The sequence below is a fragment of the Gallinula chloropus genome, assembly GCF_964237585.1.
Source record: "Gallinula chloropus genome assembly, chromosome: 17".
Taxonomy (NCBI): Eukaryota; Metazoa; Chordata; class Aves; order Gruiformes; family Rallidae; genus Gallinula; species Gallinula chloropus.
In genome coordinates, this window is record NC_140102.1 from 6,233,613 (window position 1) to 6,251,942 (window position 18,330).

At 50.2% G+C, this 18,330-nt stretch overlaps 1 protein-coding gene across 1 annotated transcript; it reads right to left on the bottom strand.

Moving 5' to 3' along the window:
* Positions 1 to 5,029: 5,029 nt before the first annotated feature.
* TMEM116 (transmembrane protein 116) lies at positions 5,030 to 18,172 on the bottom strand. Its single transcript, XM_084271848.1, has 11 exons — positions 18,110 to 18,172; positions 17,777 to 17,823; positions 17,583 to 17,646; positions 13,716 to 13,847; positions 9,901 to 10,005; positions 8,370 to 8,419; positions 7,854 to 7,937; positions 7,633 to 7,771; positions 6,340 to 6,484; positions 6,164 to 6,237; positions 5,030 to 5,641 (listed from the first exon to the last, which is right to left on the bottom strand). The coding sequence occupies exons 1-11, from the start codon at positions 18,155 to 18,157 to the stop codon at positions 5,441 to 5,443; spliced, it is 1,089 nt and encodes a 362-aa protein (XP_084127974.1). The 5' UTR covers positions 18,158 to 18,172; the 3' UTR covers positions 5,030 to 5,440.
* Positions 18,173 to 18,330: the final 158 nt, after the last annotated feature.

Below are 18,330 nucleotides of genomic sequence, written 5' to 3' on the forward strand. Positions count from 1 at the left end.
GCTCATCCTGGCACGGGTCATAGTGCTGCTGTGTGAATCCACCGATGAGCCTTCTCTTGTGTCAGCCTCTGGAGTCCAAGCTCCCCATCGCTTCGATGCCTTTGAGCACCTCCTGGGGACAGATGCAGGGCTGCTCCTTGACACATGTCCTTATGCTGCCTGGACTGTGAGGTTGTCCAGGGCTGATTCTTACACTAGTCTGGAACCTTGGCTCCAACAAAAGCTGCTTTTCTTTTTCCTTTTTTTTTTTTTTTAAATTATTCTTTTAATTAAAGAAATGAAAAGAATCTGTACATATTTCTAGTTTTCTACCTTCTGAGGCTTTTCTTTCTTTTGAGACTGGTCGAAGGCTTTTTATAGAGATATTTTGGTACTAAACCTGTGCAGACATCGAATGAGTTTGGTCTGCAGACTGAAGTGCCAATTCAGGGCTATTAGTAATGACTCTTGAACATTGTTATTGTACTTCATAGCTCGTTCATTTTGGGTTTACATTTACAAACCTGAGCCATGAATCTCCCAATTTCTGACAGTCCAGCCTTGTTCCTTCTTGTCTCTTTGCTATACCAGACTTCTCGTAACCTTTAGCTTGGGATGGCAAACCAGTGTCTGACTCTTTCTATAACATTTTGTAAGCAGTGGCTTGGTTTTTCTACATGGAGGTAACTTCATTTCTCATTCTTCATCAGCACCGTGTCAGCTTTCTTTTAATCCTGTTGACAGTTTTCCAATGCCTCATTTATTGCAGAGTAAGAACCTCAGACCCTACTTAACCATCCCTTTTCCTGATGGAAACAGGGAGGTTTTGTGTAAGCAGGAGTCATACTTCTGACACTACATGGAATATTTGTGCACTGACACATTATCAATTACAACTGTAGGGCTTCAGCAAGAGTATTTGTAATTTTTTTGGCAATATTGAGAAGTTTGCAGGCCCTGTTATATGCAATTCTGTCCTTGCCCTGGATTCTAGGTCACGTCAACATCCACACAGTCTTCAGACATGATAGATTGTTTCCTTTTTAACTTGAAATCCCTGTTGTGGTTTTTTTTTTTTCCTGAGATGTCTCATTGTTTTGGAACTTTAAAGTGTGGCAAATGGAGAAACAAACAAAGGAGATCACCTTTGTTTGAATGGGAATGCAAAAAAAATCCCCACAAAAGCACTCTGCAGCTCTGCCCTCCGAGGAGGAAGAGACTCAGCCTGTTTCTGAAGTGCCAGAACTTGTTAGCAGGAAAAATAAAAGAGGATTGGAATGTTCCTACTGTCATGGTCAGCACACGGTGCAGTCAGCAGAGCCTAATGGATCTGAGTGCCCTGTGAGCAACACAGGCTGTAATGTGCTGGGGTCTGGCTTTATTCCTCTCTGGCAGATTGGTCTGGTGTTGAAGATGACAGTAGGGAGTTGGGGAAATTGCTAGGAAATGGCTTCAGTGTGTTTCTGTGGTACTGGTGTGCGTTGGATGTAGTGGGAAGCACCTTGGGATGTGAGAGCAATGCCCAAGGCAGCTTGGAAATAAGAGGAGAAGGTGGGATTGGACTCTGCGTTACAGGGTCCCTCCTCTTGCTGTCTTCTTACCTGACATGCTCATCTCAAGCTGTTGCTGATGGTGAGATGGGGACATCGGTGACTGGGCGTGAAGTGTTCGTGTGTCTGGAGGGATTCCAATTTCTAAGGGCTTTTGTGACTAAGGAGCTGTTTTTTATGGATTTACTGTGGATTTTATTGTGTGTGAAGTGAGTGACTTGATCTAAAATGGAGGTAGGGACAGATTGAGAAAAACCCAATTTGAAGATTGAAGGTCAAATGGTTTTATTTCTGTGAGAAAGTGGATTATTTTACTCTTTAAGAAGTTATGTTCTAGACTTCAAAATTAAAGACACACTAATGGATTCATTTCTATATTTTTAAGTAGTATTTTACTTTCTTCTTCCTGTGTTTTTCTTAATTTTTCAGTTGTCACAAATGCAGGATGCCTTGTCTTGATGATCTGAGGTTTCACTTGGTAATAAATCCACTGATCCTTTAGGGCAGACTGTGAATATTGTAAATACCTTGAGAGGGGTGGGTTGTGTGGGATAGAAGATGATGTTCTTTGTGCAAGGATATGAGAAAGCTCTGTAGGGTTTTGGGGTTTTTTTTAGAATTTTATTTAAGAGGAAAAAAAAAAAATCTCTGAAATCATTTGACCTTTTCAAAATTCTATGTATATCTGAGTTCTCCTGTGACTTGATTATTTTAAGAAGCTTTATACATATGAAAAAGTTTGAAGAACTTGATGAGGCAAAAGTGTTTCTGATTGGAAACAGCACCGTGTCAAAGTCTTGCTGTCATAACTTCGTAACTCCAGGTTTTGACTTGGGAAATCTGAGTCTGTCCTCACACCTCATGTTTTAACTCCTCTGTATTAAAATGTTTTCATGTCTCCTTTTCAGTGTTACCTGGAATACCTTTGTTTCTTTTGGATCAGTATTATATTGTAAATAATTTACGCATCGGTGTATATAAATGATTTTACTAAACTTAAAAGTTACTGATTGCTTTTGCTTTGGTCCTAAGTCCCCGTATTCCAGAAGGGAGGAGAGCCTGGAGGGGCCAAAGAGCACCTGGCTTCACTTCTCCTGCCACCCCCAGCCCCGTCCTGATTGCTCAGCCCTTACCAAATGTGACCAAGCTTTGCTTTGTGTTTCCCAGGAATGCCTTGAGGTGGGAGAGTGACTGATGGGATAAAGCCCTGGGAATTGATAGGCTCTGCCTGGCACTGCAACCTCAAATATTTCCTTTTAAATGCGGTTTTCCATTAGATGGCAGCAGTACCTGCCCAGTGCTGCCCCTTAACCCAAGGGCTGTGGGATTTCTCTTGTAGCTGCAACCTGGGGAAGGGAGGGACGAGTTGGTGTGTGTTGGGTGCTACTTCCCCTCATGGGTAAGAACAGCTCCTCCGATTCCAAGTGTGTCCTTTAGGATTGGGTAACAGTTTCTTGAGGATGCTCACCTTTACTGGGTGCTGTGCTTCACTGAAGGTGGCTGCAGTGGTATGGGGGCTTGTGGCAGGGCTGGCACCTCGGGGGGCACCAGTAGATGAGAAATGGGTCAGCCTTTGTCCGGCTGGAGTGTGTCTCCTCATTCCTGGGCAGTCAGCCCGCCCCGACACAGACCCGTGCTGGTGAGTGTGGCACCGGTACCCTTTCTGGCACTGGAAATGGTTTTAATATCCTCAAGCCTGCTTGACAACAACCAGCTAGGCCCTTTTCACATGAGCAATTCGGGACAAAACTGACCTGATGAGAGGCAGCAGGAAAGCCTGGAGCACCTGTGTGCCCCCAGCTCTCTCTGTAAGAGTTAATGGCTTGACACTGTCAAGGAGTTTAGGGCATGTTGTAGACGAAGCAATGAGCAGAGCATCCATAGCATTGGGAAGGGGAGAGAGAGAACAATTTCCAAATAGCCTGGGAGTTTCTAGGCAGCCAAACCAGCTGTGAGCGCTCTGTAGGAGCACCACAAAAGACTCTTCCCCTGCTCACCGGAGGATGCGTGGCTGACAGAATGCCTCTGCCTTTCCAGCAAGAAAACTCCCTTCAAACATTTAAAAGCATTCAGGGCTGTGCTCAGCTGAGTGAGGAGCCCTGCAAGGGTATCTGTCAACACACATTGGGGGCTCTCAGGGTGCAGCTGAAGGTCCCATTAGCAATGAAATCATTGTTTCCCTGGTAATCTTCTCCTGCTTTCCACTTACCAAGGCTTAATCCCCTTTTAAACAAATTGCTGTAACAGCAGTGGCTCATCACGTTCTCAGCAAACGGGGTCAGCCCGAGTCTGGTGCAGCAGGCCCTTGGCAGGGAGAATAGGGTGCATTTAAGGTGCTGGGTGCTCCATCCTGTGTTGCTGTCAGGGAGCTGTTCTGAGAGCGCAGTTCCCATCATCCCTGTGGAATGTTTGTGTTTGAAGTGGGGCTGGAGAAATGGTTGCCCCTCGGGGCCCTTCTGTTCCAGCCCCAAGAGCAGCTCTTGCCTGGACCTGCCCCCTGCCAGCATCGATACACCCGATATCAGAGGAGGGCTTGACAGCACCAGACGTGGGCCAAAAAAGATCTGCATTAACAAGACACGCATGGACATCCCAGGCAGGATGGAGTGCGAGGGGAAGGTTTTGTGCAGGTGGGAAAGGGGTTTGCAACACCCTCAAACAGTGCCACTGCAAAGCTGGCTGGGCCCCTCCTGACTGCCGCTTCCATGGCCTGGGAGGGAACGTGGCCAGTGGCCCTCCACCATGCTGCACCATGTCCATGGGGGATGCTGTCCGAAGTAAAGTGTTTGGGGTGGTAATTGGGATCACAGTTCCCTCTGCCCTTGTTCTGATTGCTCCTTGGCACCATAACCACATACTGAAAGGCAAGAGCTGCACTTTTCAGGGCAAGTTTAGCCATGAAGATAAGCAAGACTCCTGTAGACGAGGAGCAGAGTAAGGAAGATGATGGTTAAAAAACCCCCATGAAAGCAGTGGTACCCCTGCTGTGGGTACAGCCCTGAAGCCAGACTTGAGAGATTTTGCACAAAGTGATTTTTACGCAACACAACTGTGTAAACTGGATGAAAGTTAATTACACAAAACTCGAGTATTTCCTCTTCTTGTATTACCTACTACGTAAATAAATCTGGGTTGCAGCCAAAAGGAGAAGCTGTTAGAAATTAGAGTGTAACAGTTGTTTTCAATGCAGCTGAAGATCTGGTTTGTTTTCTGTAGGACAGTGAGCCCTTAGCAAGTAATTCACTTGGGCATCTAGAAGAGTATAGACAGATTCCTGCTAAGTCCTCCTCACCTGATTCAGGAGAGATGCTCCAGAAGGTGTTTATTTTTCCGAAGGTTGTAGCCGCATGGGATTTGGCACAAGGACCAGGATGGGAATGTGCAGAGACACAGGGTGCAGGCGCTGATTCGGCTATGTCATTCTCCACTCCTTGCAGTTGGCTGTTGGCATGGAACGTGCCCTTGTGTTCAGAGTGAATGAAAACCAGAGATTGAAAAAAAACAGTCGCTTCTGCTTTACTTGTAAAGTTGCAATGGTAAATACTTGGGGAAGTAAAGGAAAACATCCTTGTACCACCTCCCCGCATGGGAGCTGCACCAGATCGATCTCTAAGCTGTTACATGTCATTTGCTGTGTTTCTAGATATTTCCATAAGGAAAAAAGTCTGTACTAAATATTTACCATGTTTAAAGAGTCCATTTACAGTCCATACAAACCTGTAAAATAAATATCTTCACTGGGAGGGGCTGGTTCTGATAGCTCTGCTCAGGCCTCTCCAGCACAGCAGCTAAATCCACTGCTGGTGAGACAGTTCACCCCAGGGAGGTCGATTCCGGGTCTGGCTGACATTGCCAAAACACGATGTGGTCTCGTTGGGACCTGGCCTGTTCTCCTCTGACGCAGGGACTCATCAGAGCAGGGTGGATGTGGACGCCTCTGCGTCCGGCGGGCTGGCGGGGAGGGTGCTGGCGTAGAACTTCTTCTGGGAGCGCAAGAGAGGAGTCTGGGTGTCAACGTCCCGGCAGGCGTTGCGTTTGAGGGAGAGGAAGGCGTGCTGCGTCCAGCCGTAGATGATGCAGTTCAGAAGCCCCTGGGAAGCTGCTGTCAGAGCCTGGGAGAGACCACAGAGGAGATGAGGGCTCACACGCCAGGCAGCACAGCGCAGCAATGCCACGGCTCCCTGCCAGGCTGTCAAACCTGGAGTGCTATGCCAAGCCTCCCACTTCCACCATGGTTTTTATCTTCCTGATACAGGAATCACACAGGTATTTTCATCATCTTTGCTCAATGCTGCCTTCAGGCCCATGAAGCAGCTGGACAAGAGTCAGGGAGGAATTGCATGGGGAAACTTGGATAGAAAGGGAATAAACTAACTGATTTCTGGGGATCCCTTCTAGTCCTGCTTTCCACAGTTCCCATGGCACTGTGCTTTTGGCTCCTGAGACCTTTTCAAGCCCGTGAAAAAAACCCTGAAACCACTAAGAAAGTTCTTTGCTACCCAGAAGTACTTTGGAGCTTTGTGGCTACAGACACGCTTTGTCTATCAGAGATCAGGAACAGGCAAACAAATGCCCACTTGCCTGTTGGAAAGGGGAAGGAGAAACGTGGGGGGGCTGCAGAGGAAGACGTTTACCTGTAGAATCAGGAGAGCCATGTAGACAGTGCTGTTCATTGACGCTGTCAGCTTCAGTACCCCAAGGAGGACAGCTGTGAAATGGGATGGACAAGAGGGTATTGCTTTAACCCCTGGCCTCTTCTGAGTTTCATTGCCAGGGGACTATTGTGAGAGCAACTTGGGTCTCTGCTAACCTGGGGTCCAGCAGCAGAAGAATGCGACGGGGTAAAAAATCACACGTTGTTCTACCATCTTAATCATGGCCCACTGCTGATCGCCCAGGAATCCCGTGGAGTTTACGAACCTTTTGTACAAACCTCGGGCTTGACTGAGTATAACCTAAAAAACAACAAGAGTACATCACTGCTGGTGCACACACTCTGCTCTGGCTCGTTATCTAGGACAGAGCATCCCACTGCAATCTCTTATAGAATCACAGACTGGTCTGGGTTGGAAGGGACCCCTAGTATCACAGAGTTCCAACCCCCTGCCACAGGCAGGGCCACCAACCTCCAGGCCTGGATCTACACAAGGCTGCCCAGGGCCCCATCTAACCTGCCCTTGAACACCTCCAGGGATGGGGCATCCACCACCTCTCTGGGCAGCCTGTTCCAGCCCCTCACCACTCACTCTGTAAAGAACTTTGCCCAGATACCTAATCTAAACCTTCCCTCCTTTAGCTTTACTTGAACCTTTTCACCCAAAAGTGTACTCCCTGGAGGAGAGTGGCTGCTTTTCATGGGACCTTTTTCTGAACAGAAGCCTCGGAGATGATGGTTTGGGCTCTTGTTTGCCCACGCAGGAGGCAAATCTCTGCTGCTGTGTTCTGAGTATCCTCTACCTACTAAACCCTTCTCTGGCTAGACTGACAGAAGGATGGGATAGGAACATCTCCCCTGCAAGGAAAGGCTGAGTGAGCTGGGGCTGTTCAGCCTGGAGAAAAGAGGACTGAGAGGGGATTTTATTAATGTTTATAAATATCTCAAGTGTGGGACACAGGAGGAAATGGCCAGCCTCTTCTCAGTGTCTGTGGGAACAGGACAAGGGGCGATGGCTTCAAGTTGGAGCACAGGAAGTTCTGCATCAATATGCAGAAGAACATCTTCACAGTGAGGGTGACGGAGCCCTGGGACAGGCTGCCCAGGGGGGTTGTGGAGTCTCCATTTCTGGAGATACTCAAGACCCATCTGGATGCCAACCTGTCCTAGGGAACCTGCTTTGGGAGGGGGGTTGGACCTGATGATCTCTCAAGGTCCCTTCCAACCCCTACGATTCTGTGACTCCAGATGTATTTATATGGGGGCACAACAATGTTTTCTCTCCCCGAGCACCCTTTGTGAAAGGGAACCAGCCCCACTTAGTTCTGCCCCTGACCTTGCCTCGCCTCTGGTCCCATCCAAACAAAGGTGGGAAGACAGAAAGGGGAAAATCTTCTCACACCGATCATCTGGGTGCCATGGCCAGCATGCAAAGGCTACGATTCTTACCAGGATGGCTATGAAGCTGATCAGGAAGGAAACGAGGAAGACCCCAATGCCGTAGAAATGCATCGCGCGGCAAACAGAGCCGCTCAGGTTTTGTGGCTCGTTGGTGGGCATGGCTACTTCTGAGTGCATCAGGAGACACCTGTGGGGACCAAGGGAACAGCCTGAGCTCCTGCCGTGACCCAGCAGCAGCTGGGGCAGTTTCAGAGATGTGTGAGGCTTACCCGTGCTTCTGGCTGAAGTTCTGGTAGCAATTACTGCTGTTGCCCAGGCAGAACACAGGCACCATGAGAAGGAAAGGAATCAGGCTAAGAGGAGCAAGGACACCAGCAGTTATTAGTTATTGCACTGCACTGCTCGTACACCCCCCACCAAACACCACTTGGTTTTTCTCCTGGCACTGTCAAGGACTTAAAAACACTTGGTTTTTATTGGCACTGCTCTGGAAGAGTGTTTTATCATTACCAACTTTGATGCCTTCATTCATTCAGGTGAGACATCAGCAAAAGGAGAACTTTCCAGAAAGCTACACACAGTTACTACAGTTGTAACTAACTCCACTGGGAAAAGGCCCTTATACCCAGAGCCTCTTGCTCTGAGTTTGCTGACTCACTCTGCTTTTCCCCACGAGGCAAACACAGGTCTTAGTCAAGCTTGCTTCAGGCTCTGTAGGAAGCAGAGATCAGCACACTGCACTTCACCAAAGCCACCTAACTCTGCCAGAAAGAATGGACCCTTACCTGGAGCAGATCGTTGCTATTCGGCCAATGCAACTCGCGTAATCTACAACCTACAAAAATCCAAAAGAGCCTAATTAAAGGATTGCTTCTGCACAGCCATTCACAGCAACCAGCTCCCAGGGAGCTCTTCAGCTTTTGAGGGTTCTTCAGACCCAGGTTAACCCTCAGACTGAGTAGAAACACCCTGCACTGAATCAGCACCACCGAGTTCAGTCTGTGCTGGCTTGCAACAGACTCAGCCAATGCTTCCAGCTGCTTACCGGCTTGTTCTCCCACAGGATTTGAGAAGGGGACTTGGAACTGACCAAGGAGCGGACACTTGATGAGCTCTCTGGTGTAACTTACTCATTATTTGTACTGCTTGTTCACTGAACCTGGCCCTGCTACTCAGAAACACTATGTTCTGATGAAGAACCATGGGCGTTTTGGACTGCCCTTGTCTCTGCTCACCAGGACATGTGTTTTGGCAGCTGGCAGCCACACGCCAGCTGTGACAATACAATGTGGGCATAGCTGTAGTGGTGGGGAGCTCCTGGGGGAGTGCTGTGTTTTGAACAGGACTCCAGCAAGAAGGAAACCAGCCCTACAAGTGGATGCAAACCCTATGGACAAGAGAAATTGAAATACAGACTGATCCACCCAGCCTGCTGCTCCCAAACCAACACAGGGAATATCTGGGATATAACAAATCTCTAGGGAAAAGGAAGGAAAAGGGTCTGATGGGTGCAATGGGAAGAGCTGCACGAGGAATCTGTCATCTTGCAGCGATACATCAGGAGCAACACACCGGTTACAGCGATGACAGGACCTTGCTGTTTAATTAGGTGTGAGGAATGAAACAACCGCAAGGAGAGGTTGTGGTCATATGGTATGTGAAATGTTTGCTCAGCCTCTCTCTTTTTTTTGAGTGCTATGTCCTTGTTCCTCAGTTCCCAGCGATTACACTGGATTCCCAAAGGGCTTTTGTAAAGGCCAGCGATGATGAAGTGAGGACTGGCCACTGTGCACAGAGCCAACTGGTCTTTTATCACTAGCTCACTTACGTCACACCTCCCATCTCAAACTCTCCCAATACCTGGCTGACGTTCTCCAAGCCATATAACACCTGGGGAGGACGGAATTAGTTGGCCCTCAGTTCCAGGCTGTCCAGGCGCCCCCCCCGCTTTCCCATCCCCTCTGCTGTGCACTGGCAGAAGACAGTGACAGCAACAAACCCCTCAGCTGGTGCAAATTCTACCTGCAGAAGTCACCAACAGCCAGTTCTGAGCCTTCTCTGCTCAGAGATGTACACTGCCATTGGCCTTTGCTTTAGTCTTGCAAATCTAACCTTCCAGTGAGAAGCTACAGCAGACCCAGTGCTAACTCCACTGACCTCAGTGGGCAAGATGCCCCAATTCATACAGCCCTGGGGCAGAAGGGCCTTCAAAGCCCTTGCAGTGATACAGGGTTATGTAGGCACCTTCTAAAGCCCACCACAACCCCACGGTGAGGCCTCGGTACCCAACAGTCAAGGCACGTCGGTCCTACTTACCTGGGGGGGAATCCGGAAGAGGTTCTGATTGTATTTCAACTTCAGGTCTGTGTACAGATGCCAGGTGTAGTTGACAGTGTACAGGAAAGAGGCCACGTAGAATATCTGAGAAACAGGAACAGGCAGTACGTCAGGCCTCAAATAATAGTTCCTGTGGCACTTTTAGTTCATCACTGATGAACCCGAAGTCCAGGGACAGAGGTACGATGCTAAACAGCATAGTGGGCTGCCAAAGGTGAGGGTCCATGTGCTCATGTCTACAGTGGGACACCAACTGGGAAGAGCCAGGGAGAGGAGGGGCTCCCACCTCAGACCATGCAAAGGCAGCTTCATTTTGGCCTCAAACCAGGGACAGGAGAACTAATGACAGCAGGACTGTCTTAAAAGTATAAATCTTTGTGACTTGGCTCATTTTTTCAGCCCAAATCCTGGCAACAAAGGGTTCAAAGGCACTTGGACCCTCTCTGTGCTACATCCATTGGGAAACACACCACAGATACGGTGCTTAAGATTTGCTTTGCCCATAATGACCTCACTACACAGTGAATTCACGGAAACAGAAAACAATAGTATATTTAAAAAGGAAAGCAGGGGCAGAGCAGATCTGCACTAAGCCCAAGGTAACATCCTAAGAGCCCTTCTCACTCCATGGGAAAAAAGGAGGGAAGAAAAGATACAAGCCACAGTTCCCTATGGAGAGTTTCACAGCCCTGGAGACCACCTTGTGATGAGACCAAAATCTCAAATTTCCTGTAAAAGAACCCCAAATCTTTCTCACATTTGTTTTGGAACCCGCGGTTCCTCCATGCAGCTGAGTATAAACAGCGCTGCCTAATCACGCTATCTCTATGCGCGTGCTGCGGCCCTCACAGGAAACGCATGCTTCGGTGGCAAAGAGGAAGGGCTGGGCAAGTGAAGGTTTCTATGGATTTCCTATCCTTTGCCAAAAAAAGACAAGGAACGCAGGTCTGCCGCCCCGACATCGTCTAAGTCTGGGAAGGTAATCAATAAAGTTGGTCTCCTCCACTGAGGTTGCCAATGCTTTTGACTGACTCAAGAGGCTGAGTCCAAGGCGCTGCTACAGCACAGCAGGAACGTTACAGTGACTTTCCAGCTCATTAGACAAGGCTTAATGAGGGTTTGTCGCCCTTCCTCAATTACTCGCAGGGAAGGTCACTGAAAACAGCCCACAGAGATCATTCTCCTGCCTCAGAGAGGCTCACAAAACAGCAGCACTTCCTTCTTTTTTTTTGGAAGGGGGAACCAAAAGGCACATGTGAAGTTGCCAGCAGCAAGAAGAGGGAGTTCTGCTCCCCTAAGCCCCCTGACACGCTCACCCTGAGGAGATAACACAGGGGCTGGGAGACGCGAGGGGCCCTCATTAGAACACTTCTGTGGCTCCCCATTGTGCTCCCCAGCATGCACTGAGCCTGCCAGGACATTATTAGGCCACTGGAAATGAACCAGAAGAATATGGAGAGGGGGAATTGTGCAGTTACAATCGTAATCGCTATTGGGGATTATTATTGTAACGCAAAGGCAAGGCAGGGAGGAGCAGGGAATAAATCAAGGGACAGCAGAAGGGAGAAGCATCTGCATTGGACATCAACCGAAGAGTCTGGAGCTGAAATGGAAAGTCCAAGAAACAAAGCAGTTGCCTCCTTTCCAACATGGTGTGGATGGCAGGGGCATTCTATCCACTGCAACATCAACCCTTGGCGATAAAGCAATGGCAAACAGGCTGAATACACCGACATGTATCAGTTAGTCCCTTGAGACAACCCTATCACATGGACCAGAGCATGAATCTTGCCAAGGGCTGCCATCGGCAAACACTGTTGCTGAGGAGCCTTGAGCCTGTCCCCACCCTTGTCACTCAATGCATTTGACATCTTCTAGTGGTTTCTCTGCAAAGAAGCCACCGGTGCTTACGAGACACCCAGGGACACACCCCTTGGCGAGACACAGGCAGCGTAGGGCCAGGAGATGTGTGCTCACTGCCTTCGGTTACAGATCACTTATGCCCTGCAGAAGCTGCTGGTTAAACCTGTTACTGCCTCCTACTTATGCACAAGGTGTTCCCACCACCAAGGGCACTGCTGGGGTGTTCGGCAGGGAGGTGTCCTGCACCGTGTCACGTGTGTGTGCCATGCGGGCAGGGTTGCTATGGCAAGTGCTCCGTTTGTTTTAATTTCTTCCAGAGCAAACAGCAGCCACAGCTCTTGCCGGTTCTGCCGCCCTGGCAGTCCTCCTGATGGGGGTGGTCTGCTGGTGGCACGTGGGAGAGAAGCCCAGGGACCCCTGTGGCCAAGGTCGGGATTTGGCAGGCACCCTGCACACCCCCACCCCAGCAGCCTGACCATCACCCATGGGGCTGAGGTAATGGTGAATCCTGGAAGGCCAGCTCTGCCTACCTGTGCTGTCTTTCCCAGGGCAAAAGTAAAGCTCCTTATGCCTTGTCGGCATCCCGGAGACCCATGGGCAGAGAAGAGCCAGGAATGCATGGGAGCATTGCACACCTGTAGCATCGCCCCTGAGAAACGATGGTGTATTGTCTGCATCCAACCTGCTGCTCTGCTAGTGATGCAACCCGGCTTCTCCAGGCTGTAAAATCATCACACCAGCATTAAGAACTGGCCTCCAGGCAAAGCTGCAAGGGAAACAGCTCAGGAATACCCTCAGCCCCACATGCTCCTTCCACCTTCCAGCCCTGAAAAGCCTCTCCCAAACTCTTCTCTTCTCCAGCACCGTCAGCTAAGAAGCATCTTTGACATCGTTCCACATCATTCCCAAGCGACCGTGCTACGAACACCCCACTGTTTCCTTCTCTCAATGTGAACATATTGCGCCGCTTCCATGGCAGCACAGGGGAGCGAGAGAAACCAGAGATAAGCTGGGAGCGGAACAGCTGCTCTCAGCATCACAGGCATTATGGCTTTACCCACCACAGCAGCTGCTGGCACAACCCCGGGCTGCCAGCACCCGTCCCCAGGCACACGGCAGCGCAAACGCTTCCATACCGCACACACAGCTGCTTCCCTGCCCTTCCCTGCTTCCACGTCTCCATGTCCTCCATTGCAACGCAAAGGCAAGGCAGTGAGGACATGGAGAACCATGAGGACACGGAGGACCTCTCCAGCTTCAGTGAGGACATTTGCATCACGCTCTCTGGGAGCTGCCTGAGCACGTGACACACATTGATGGTCCTGATGGCTACTTGCTCTTCCCAGACAGGTTTTTGTGGGTCCTTTAAAAGGGAGAAAGCAGTTGAATTGCTGGGGTACGGGGCTCAGCTCGTGCTCACAGAGCAGCCCCTGAGCATCCTTGGGATTGTCTGAGAGAGGATGGGGCCAGGTCAGCAAAAGCAGGGCTGTTTATAAGAGTAATGTCCTAATTCTGAGCTGATGCGAATCGCAGAACCTGCCTGTTCCTGCCCAAGACAGAGGAAACATGAAGAGGAATAGAAAAGCTGCCGTGTGAGAAGAACAGAGATCATCATGGGCACAGATCCAACAGGAAACAGATGAAGACCCATCTACTCACTTTACACAAGCAACACAAACACAACAACAACGAAACACTTTCTTTGCCTTCCTTATTGCTTCTCACAAACCAGATACACCTTAACCCAAGCATCATTATCTCCGTTCTGTGCACAAGACGAGGAGATCTGATCAGTCAAGTTCACATAGAGAGTCTCTGCCAAAGCCTGTCTGGAAATATTCCCCCCACAGCCACACTGTGATCATCAGTGAGGCTAATTAAGACAACAAGTGAAAAGTAACAGCACGGATGGTGATGCCGAGGCTACTCACCTGTCCCGTCGCTTGCAGGTTATAGCAGATGAGATCTTGCTTGGAGGTTGGTGTGCTGTAGAGAAGCGTCCCAGCGAGCCAGCACATGCCCAGAAAGAGGTCAGAGAGGCTCAGGTAGAAAAGTGGACGAACCTGGGGAAAGCGAAATTGGTCAGCGGGTCCGAGCGATGGTCACAACATCGTCCATGACCACCCACGGCAGCAGCTGTAACCCCTCATCTAAACCTGCTTTCATCCCCCAGCTCTTCTGGAAGGGCCGCTGGCTTTGCGTGCAAAACCCCACACTGATTCCTGCTCTCAGGAGCAGTGTCAATGCAGATAACCAGCTCTAATCACCCTTTCTGCCAGTAACGATGCCCCAGGATCCAAGAGCAGCACCAAGCCTTACAGAAACCATCTCAAAGGTCCAGAATGTTATAATTTTGCATAACAGGACAGGCTGGCAGGGAGAAATGTTATTTTTTTAATCAACTGAGAGAGAAAGCAAACTTTTGGCAAACACAAACCCTCCTTTGGGTCTGAAATAACTTGAAACAGACACTTTTCCTGAGTGTTACATGTCATTTCAGTTGGTGACTAAAGCTTAATCTGGCATACAAACCAGATTCATTTCCACTCTGAGAGCTGCTCTTCTCTCTGCTGCACATCGCGTCTCGCTCGAGAGTCGCGTCTCCTCTAATGGCAGTTTCCAGCCCATTTCCAGTTCACATGCACTGGCCAAAAAGGGCTGTAAACACTGCAGGAAAACATTTGTGTGGAATTCTGGCTAATATTTTCGTTGTTAGAGGGAGAGCAGACACTCTGGAAAAGCAGCCTAATTACCTAGGTTCTTAATTGTAGTCTTTGGTACCTAATTTTCAGCATCTTGGAGAGAAAATGATGGTGCTTTTATTATTCCACCTTCCCCCCCTCCGCCCCTCCCTGGAAATTACAATGCTAAACAAAGCATGGAAACATCTCAGGAGGCCCTGATTTTTAAGATCCTTATCCTTTATGGAACTGAGGTTTTGGTGAGATTTGCCTCAGTATCGCACCTTTGAGTAACCATTTTCCACCCACTGCGTTGTGTTATGTTTGTCTAGCTCCAGTGAGCAACAAGAGCAAGCTTAGTAAGACTGGGAAGCAGAAAGGTAGGCCTGATTGAGCTAGCTCTGTCCTTAGGTGCAGTTTTAGGGAGATCTGCCTGGTGTTTTCTGGGCTCCCCACTGCCATGCAGCAGCACAACTGGTCCTCTGCCTCTCCTCAAACACCCTTGTCTGTCCAGCTCTGTATTTGTACCATCCAACCCATCGACACACTAAATCAAACTGCTGTTGCTAACTAAATACCCAGAGCCAATTTGTACATCGTGGCATTTATGAATCATCTTCTTTTAGTCAGGCTTTTCCTTGCTGGTGCAGAACCAAAGTCCCAGTTGGGGACACAGTCCAGTTTGCGAGCATGGCAGGTTAAAACCAACCAGCTCTGGAATAAGCAAAGAGGCAATTTCTGCAATCAAACAGGTGACCCCTTTCTCTAGCAACAAGTATCCTTGGAGTGAGGCACCGCTGTTTGGTCGAGGAGCTATTTTGGCACCGATCTGAATAAAGAAGTAGGTGACATAGTGGTAAGTGAAAGGCGGTGTGGCTGTTGCAAAAGGGAAAAGAAAAAAAAACAAACCCCAACAAATGGTATTTATAAAATAGAGGAAGGGAATGTAAAGACGTAATGATTCAGATGAGCTGCTGGGCTGGAGCATCCATGTTGACGAGCTCACTCTGGCCGTTGCCCAGGGACATCTGCCCGCACAGAACCTGTTGACATGACAGAGGAAATTCTTTCTTCCTTGCTTTTCATAATCTCCCACATTATTTAGCTTGGGCTGAAGAGCTTTATTTACCCCACAGAGACAGAGAACAAGCTTCTAGAATGCAATATTTGATTTCCTAGGCTGGAGGCAGGAGGGGAAGTGTTTATAACATTATTCTATTCTCAGCCTCCAGAGCTGTTTGTTTTTAAACATTTTATTCTGGAGCCTTATGACTCAGGAATAAGCTGTTTGTGGCAAGCCTTGATATGGATCTCTTCCAGACCCTTTGTTTACATATTTCCCCTTAAGACCAGAAACGTGGGGACAAGACGATGGGGAAGTTAGTGAAGACTTTGCAGCTTTTGAAACACCAACAATGAGACGAGCAGAACACGAGCCTGGAACCCTGCTGCAGGCAAGTCACTCCAGCTGGTATCCAACCCTCCCATCAGAATTCACAGTAATGATCTGAGCAAAAACATCTGGAGTCCCTCAAGCAGGAAGGGTCCATCTGTGACCTGGAGCCATGAGTGGCTCCCAAGCAGCCAGAGCATGGCTCCCACGGCACAGCCACATCATATGACTGATGGCACAAGGGCTCCTGAGTAATTCCGACTTCTAGCCATGGAAGTAAACAGGCCGAGGCTGTTGAATCACAGCAGGACCCTCCCATGTTATACCAGAGTGGGGAACCACGTCTGGAGCTCTCCAGATGTAGCAGATGTGATGGGGGGGAGTGGGGGGTGTGCATCTTTGATGTGCACCTCGCACAGCACAGCCTCAGGCAGGTTTTCTATCCCTGTACTAAGGTGAAGTCCCAGCGTTCATTCCTCCTTGGGAATGCAGAGAGATCTCCACAGCTCATTCCCGATGCGCTGGGCAGAGTGTTTCCAAGAGGCCAGCTGCCTGGGTGTGAGACTGCCCTGCATGCTGTAAGCGGTGCAGATTTGCCCTGCAAACCTGGACTTAGGTTCTCCTCCCCCTGCTTCATCCAACAATGCATCAGTTGTTGGCTTGACTGCATGCTTCCCTTCTCTGGGAATAGCTCACAGCGTTCCCTGGAAGTTCTGTCCTCCAGGCTGCAGATCAAACCCACAATGTACAAAGAATGCTGAAGACGAGGGAAGGACAAAGACAGTGTCCTTCCAACACTACAGCCCCATGGCTCTCAGCAGTAGCCTGTAACCCGTGTGGTCTGCAGGCTGGACTGTGTGGTTCCCAGGTCATGCACCACCTCAGGTGAGTCCTGGACAGACAGAGGGACTGCCTGCAGACAGCAAGAGCCCAGCACGCTTTGGATGGAGGTCTGTGGTTATTGCAGACGTGCTACCCTCCTGCTCAGCACATCGGACACATCCCAGATGCGTGTGGTTCCCTACACACACACACACCCTGTATGCAGGATGCACCCGGGACATGCCAGGCACTGCACTCATGTCAGATCTGCTGTGCACATGTGGACAGCCCCAGCCCAAGGGAGGTCTGTGCCCCAGCCCCACCACCCCAACACCCGAGGAGTTCAGGGCTCCTGGGCACAATGAGGGTCCCTCTTCCAAAGCCTGGCACAACAAATGCTTTTTCTTTCAAGTGTCTTCTTGTCTGAACTTTGCAGCATCTTTGAGCTCTATCAGTTTTAGTAGCACACCTGCCTGGAAAAACTACTCAGGAACACCTGAAGATAGACAGACAGACACACCTGTAACTACATTTCCTATGGGGACTGCTCTGATCTGCACTTCAGCGGCTTTGTACACAGCTCCTCAGCCCTCCAGGTGTTTTACCCCACAGAGGAGGACACTGGCTAACAAATCCCTGTTCTCAGGATGTTTGAACTACTGGAGGATGTTCCTAGAGCGGCAGAAAGCACGGGGCTAAGGAACCTGCTGCTCCCTGCGTGGGTACAGCTCAAGGTTAGTCCCTGCAACTCCTGTCACAGGCAAATGGCCGAACTCTTGGCAAGCCTTAAACAAGGTTTAACCACATAAACCACAGATCTGCAGTTACATCCGACCCACCCGAGTCTTTGCAAAGTACCACCACCTGGATTTAGGGAGGAAAAAGAGAGGCACAGTCCTTACCTCGGGGGACCGCACTGCATTTTGAAAGACGGCGTAGGCAATAATTGAGCTGGAACCTACAACACTGAGAAAACAAAGCAGAGGTTGGGGCAGGAGCTGGGATAAGCCGTTCCTCTTTTTAATCTTCCCTGGAGAAAATCGTTGTTGCGATCGAAACTCCAGCCCGGCATCCCGGGGTGAGCAGTGCGTTGTACCTGAGCACGGCCATGGTGAACTGTATCCACTGCAGAGCCGAGTAGATCTGGGTGGGGAAGGAAGAATGGGAGCTAAGCACGGCTCGGCCTCTTCCCCGCCAGCCCCCGGCCCCCCGCCGCCCCCCCGGGCAGGCACACACCGGGGACCCACGGACCGGTGCCGGGGCAGGTCCCAGCCCGCAGCCGCTGGAGAGGAGCGGGCAGGGCTGCCGCAGGGCACGGGGCTGGGGAAGGGCTGGCCGGTACAGGCGGGGAGGGGATGGGGGGGAAGGGTCCCGGGAGAGAGGTCAGCTGCCGTCCCCGGGGGTCCCGGCACCGGCGGGGCTCGCTCACCTCCTGCCAGTCCGCGTCCACCCGGGCCGCCTCCGCCGGGAGGGCCATGGGGACCCGTCGCCGCCGCCGTACCGCTCCCGGGGCTGCGGGCACCGCCTGCGCTCCGCCCCGGGGCTACCAAACTCCCGGCCCGCCCCGAGCCCTGGGGCCAGCCCCCGCCGTCGGAACCGGCTGCGGGCAGCGCCCCGTGGTAGAGAAGGGACCGAAAGGAGGCGGGGGCC

Coding starts and splice junctions, on each gene's coding strand:
- TMEM116 (XM_084271848.1), bottom strand. CDS start 18,157: ATGGCCCTCCCGGCGGAGGCGGCCCGGGTGGACGCGGACTGGCAGGAG. Junction 8,420..9,900: donor TCTTCCGGATTCCCCCCCAG/GTAAGTAGGACC, acceptor GGATTTTTGTAG/GTTGTAGATTACGCGAGTTG. Junction 6,238..6,339: donor CTTCTGCTGCTGGACCCCAG/GTTAGCAGAGAC, acceptor CCCATTTCACAG/CTGTCCTCCTTGGGGTACTG.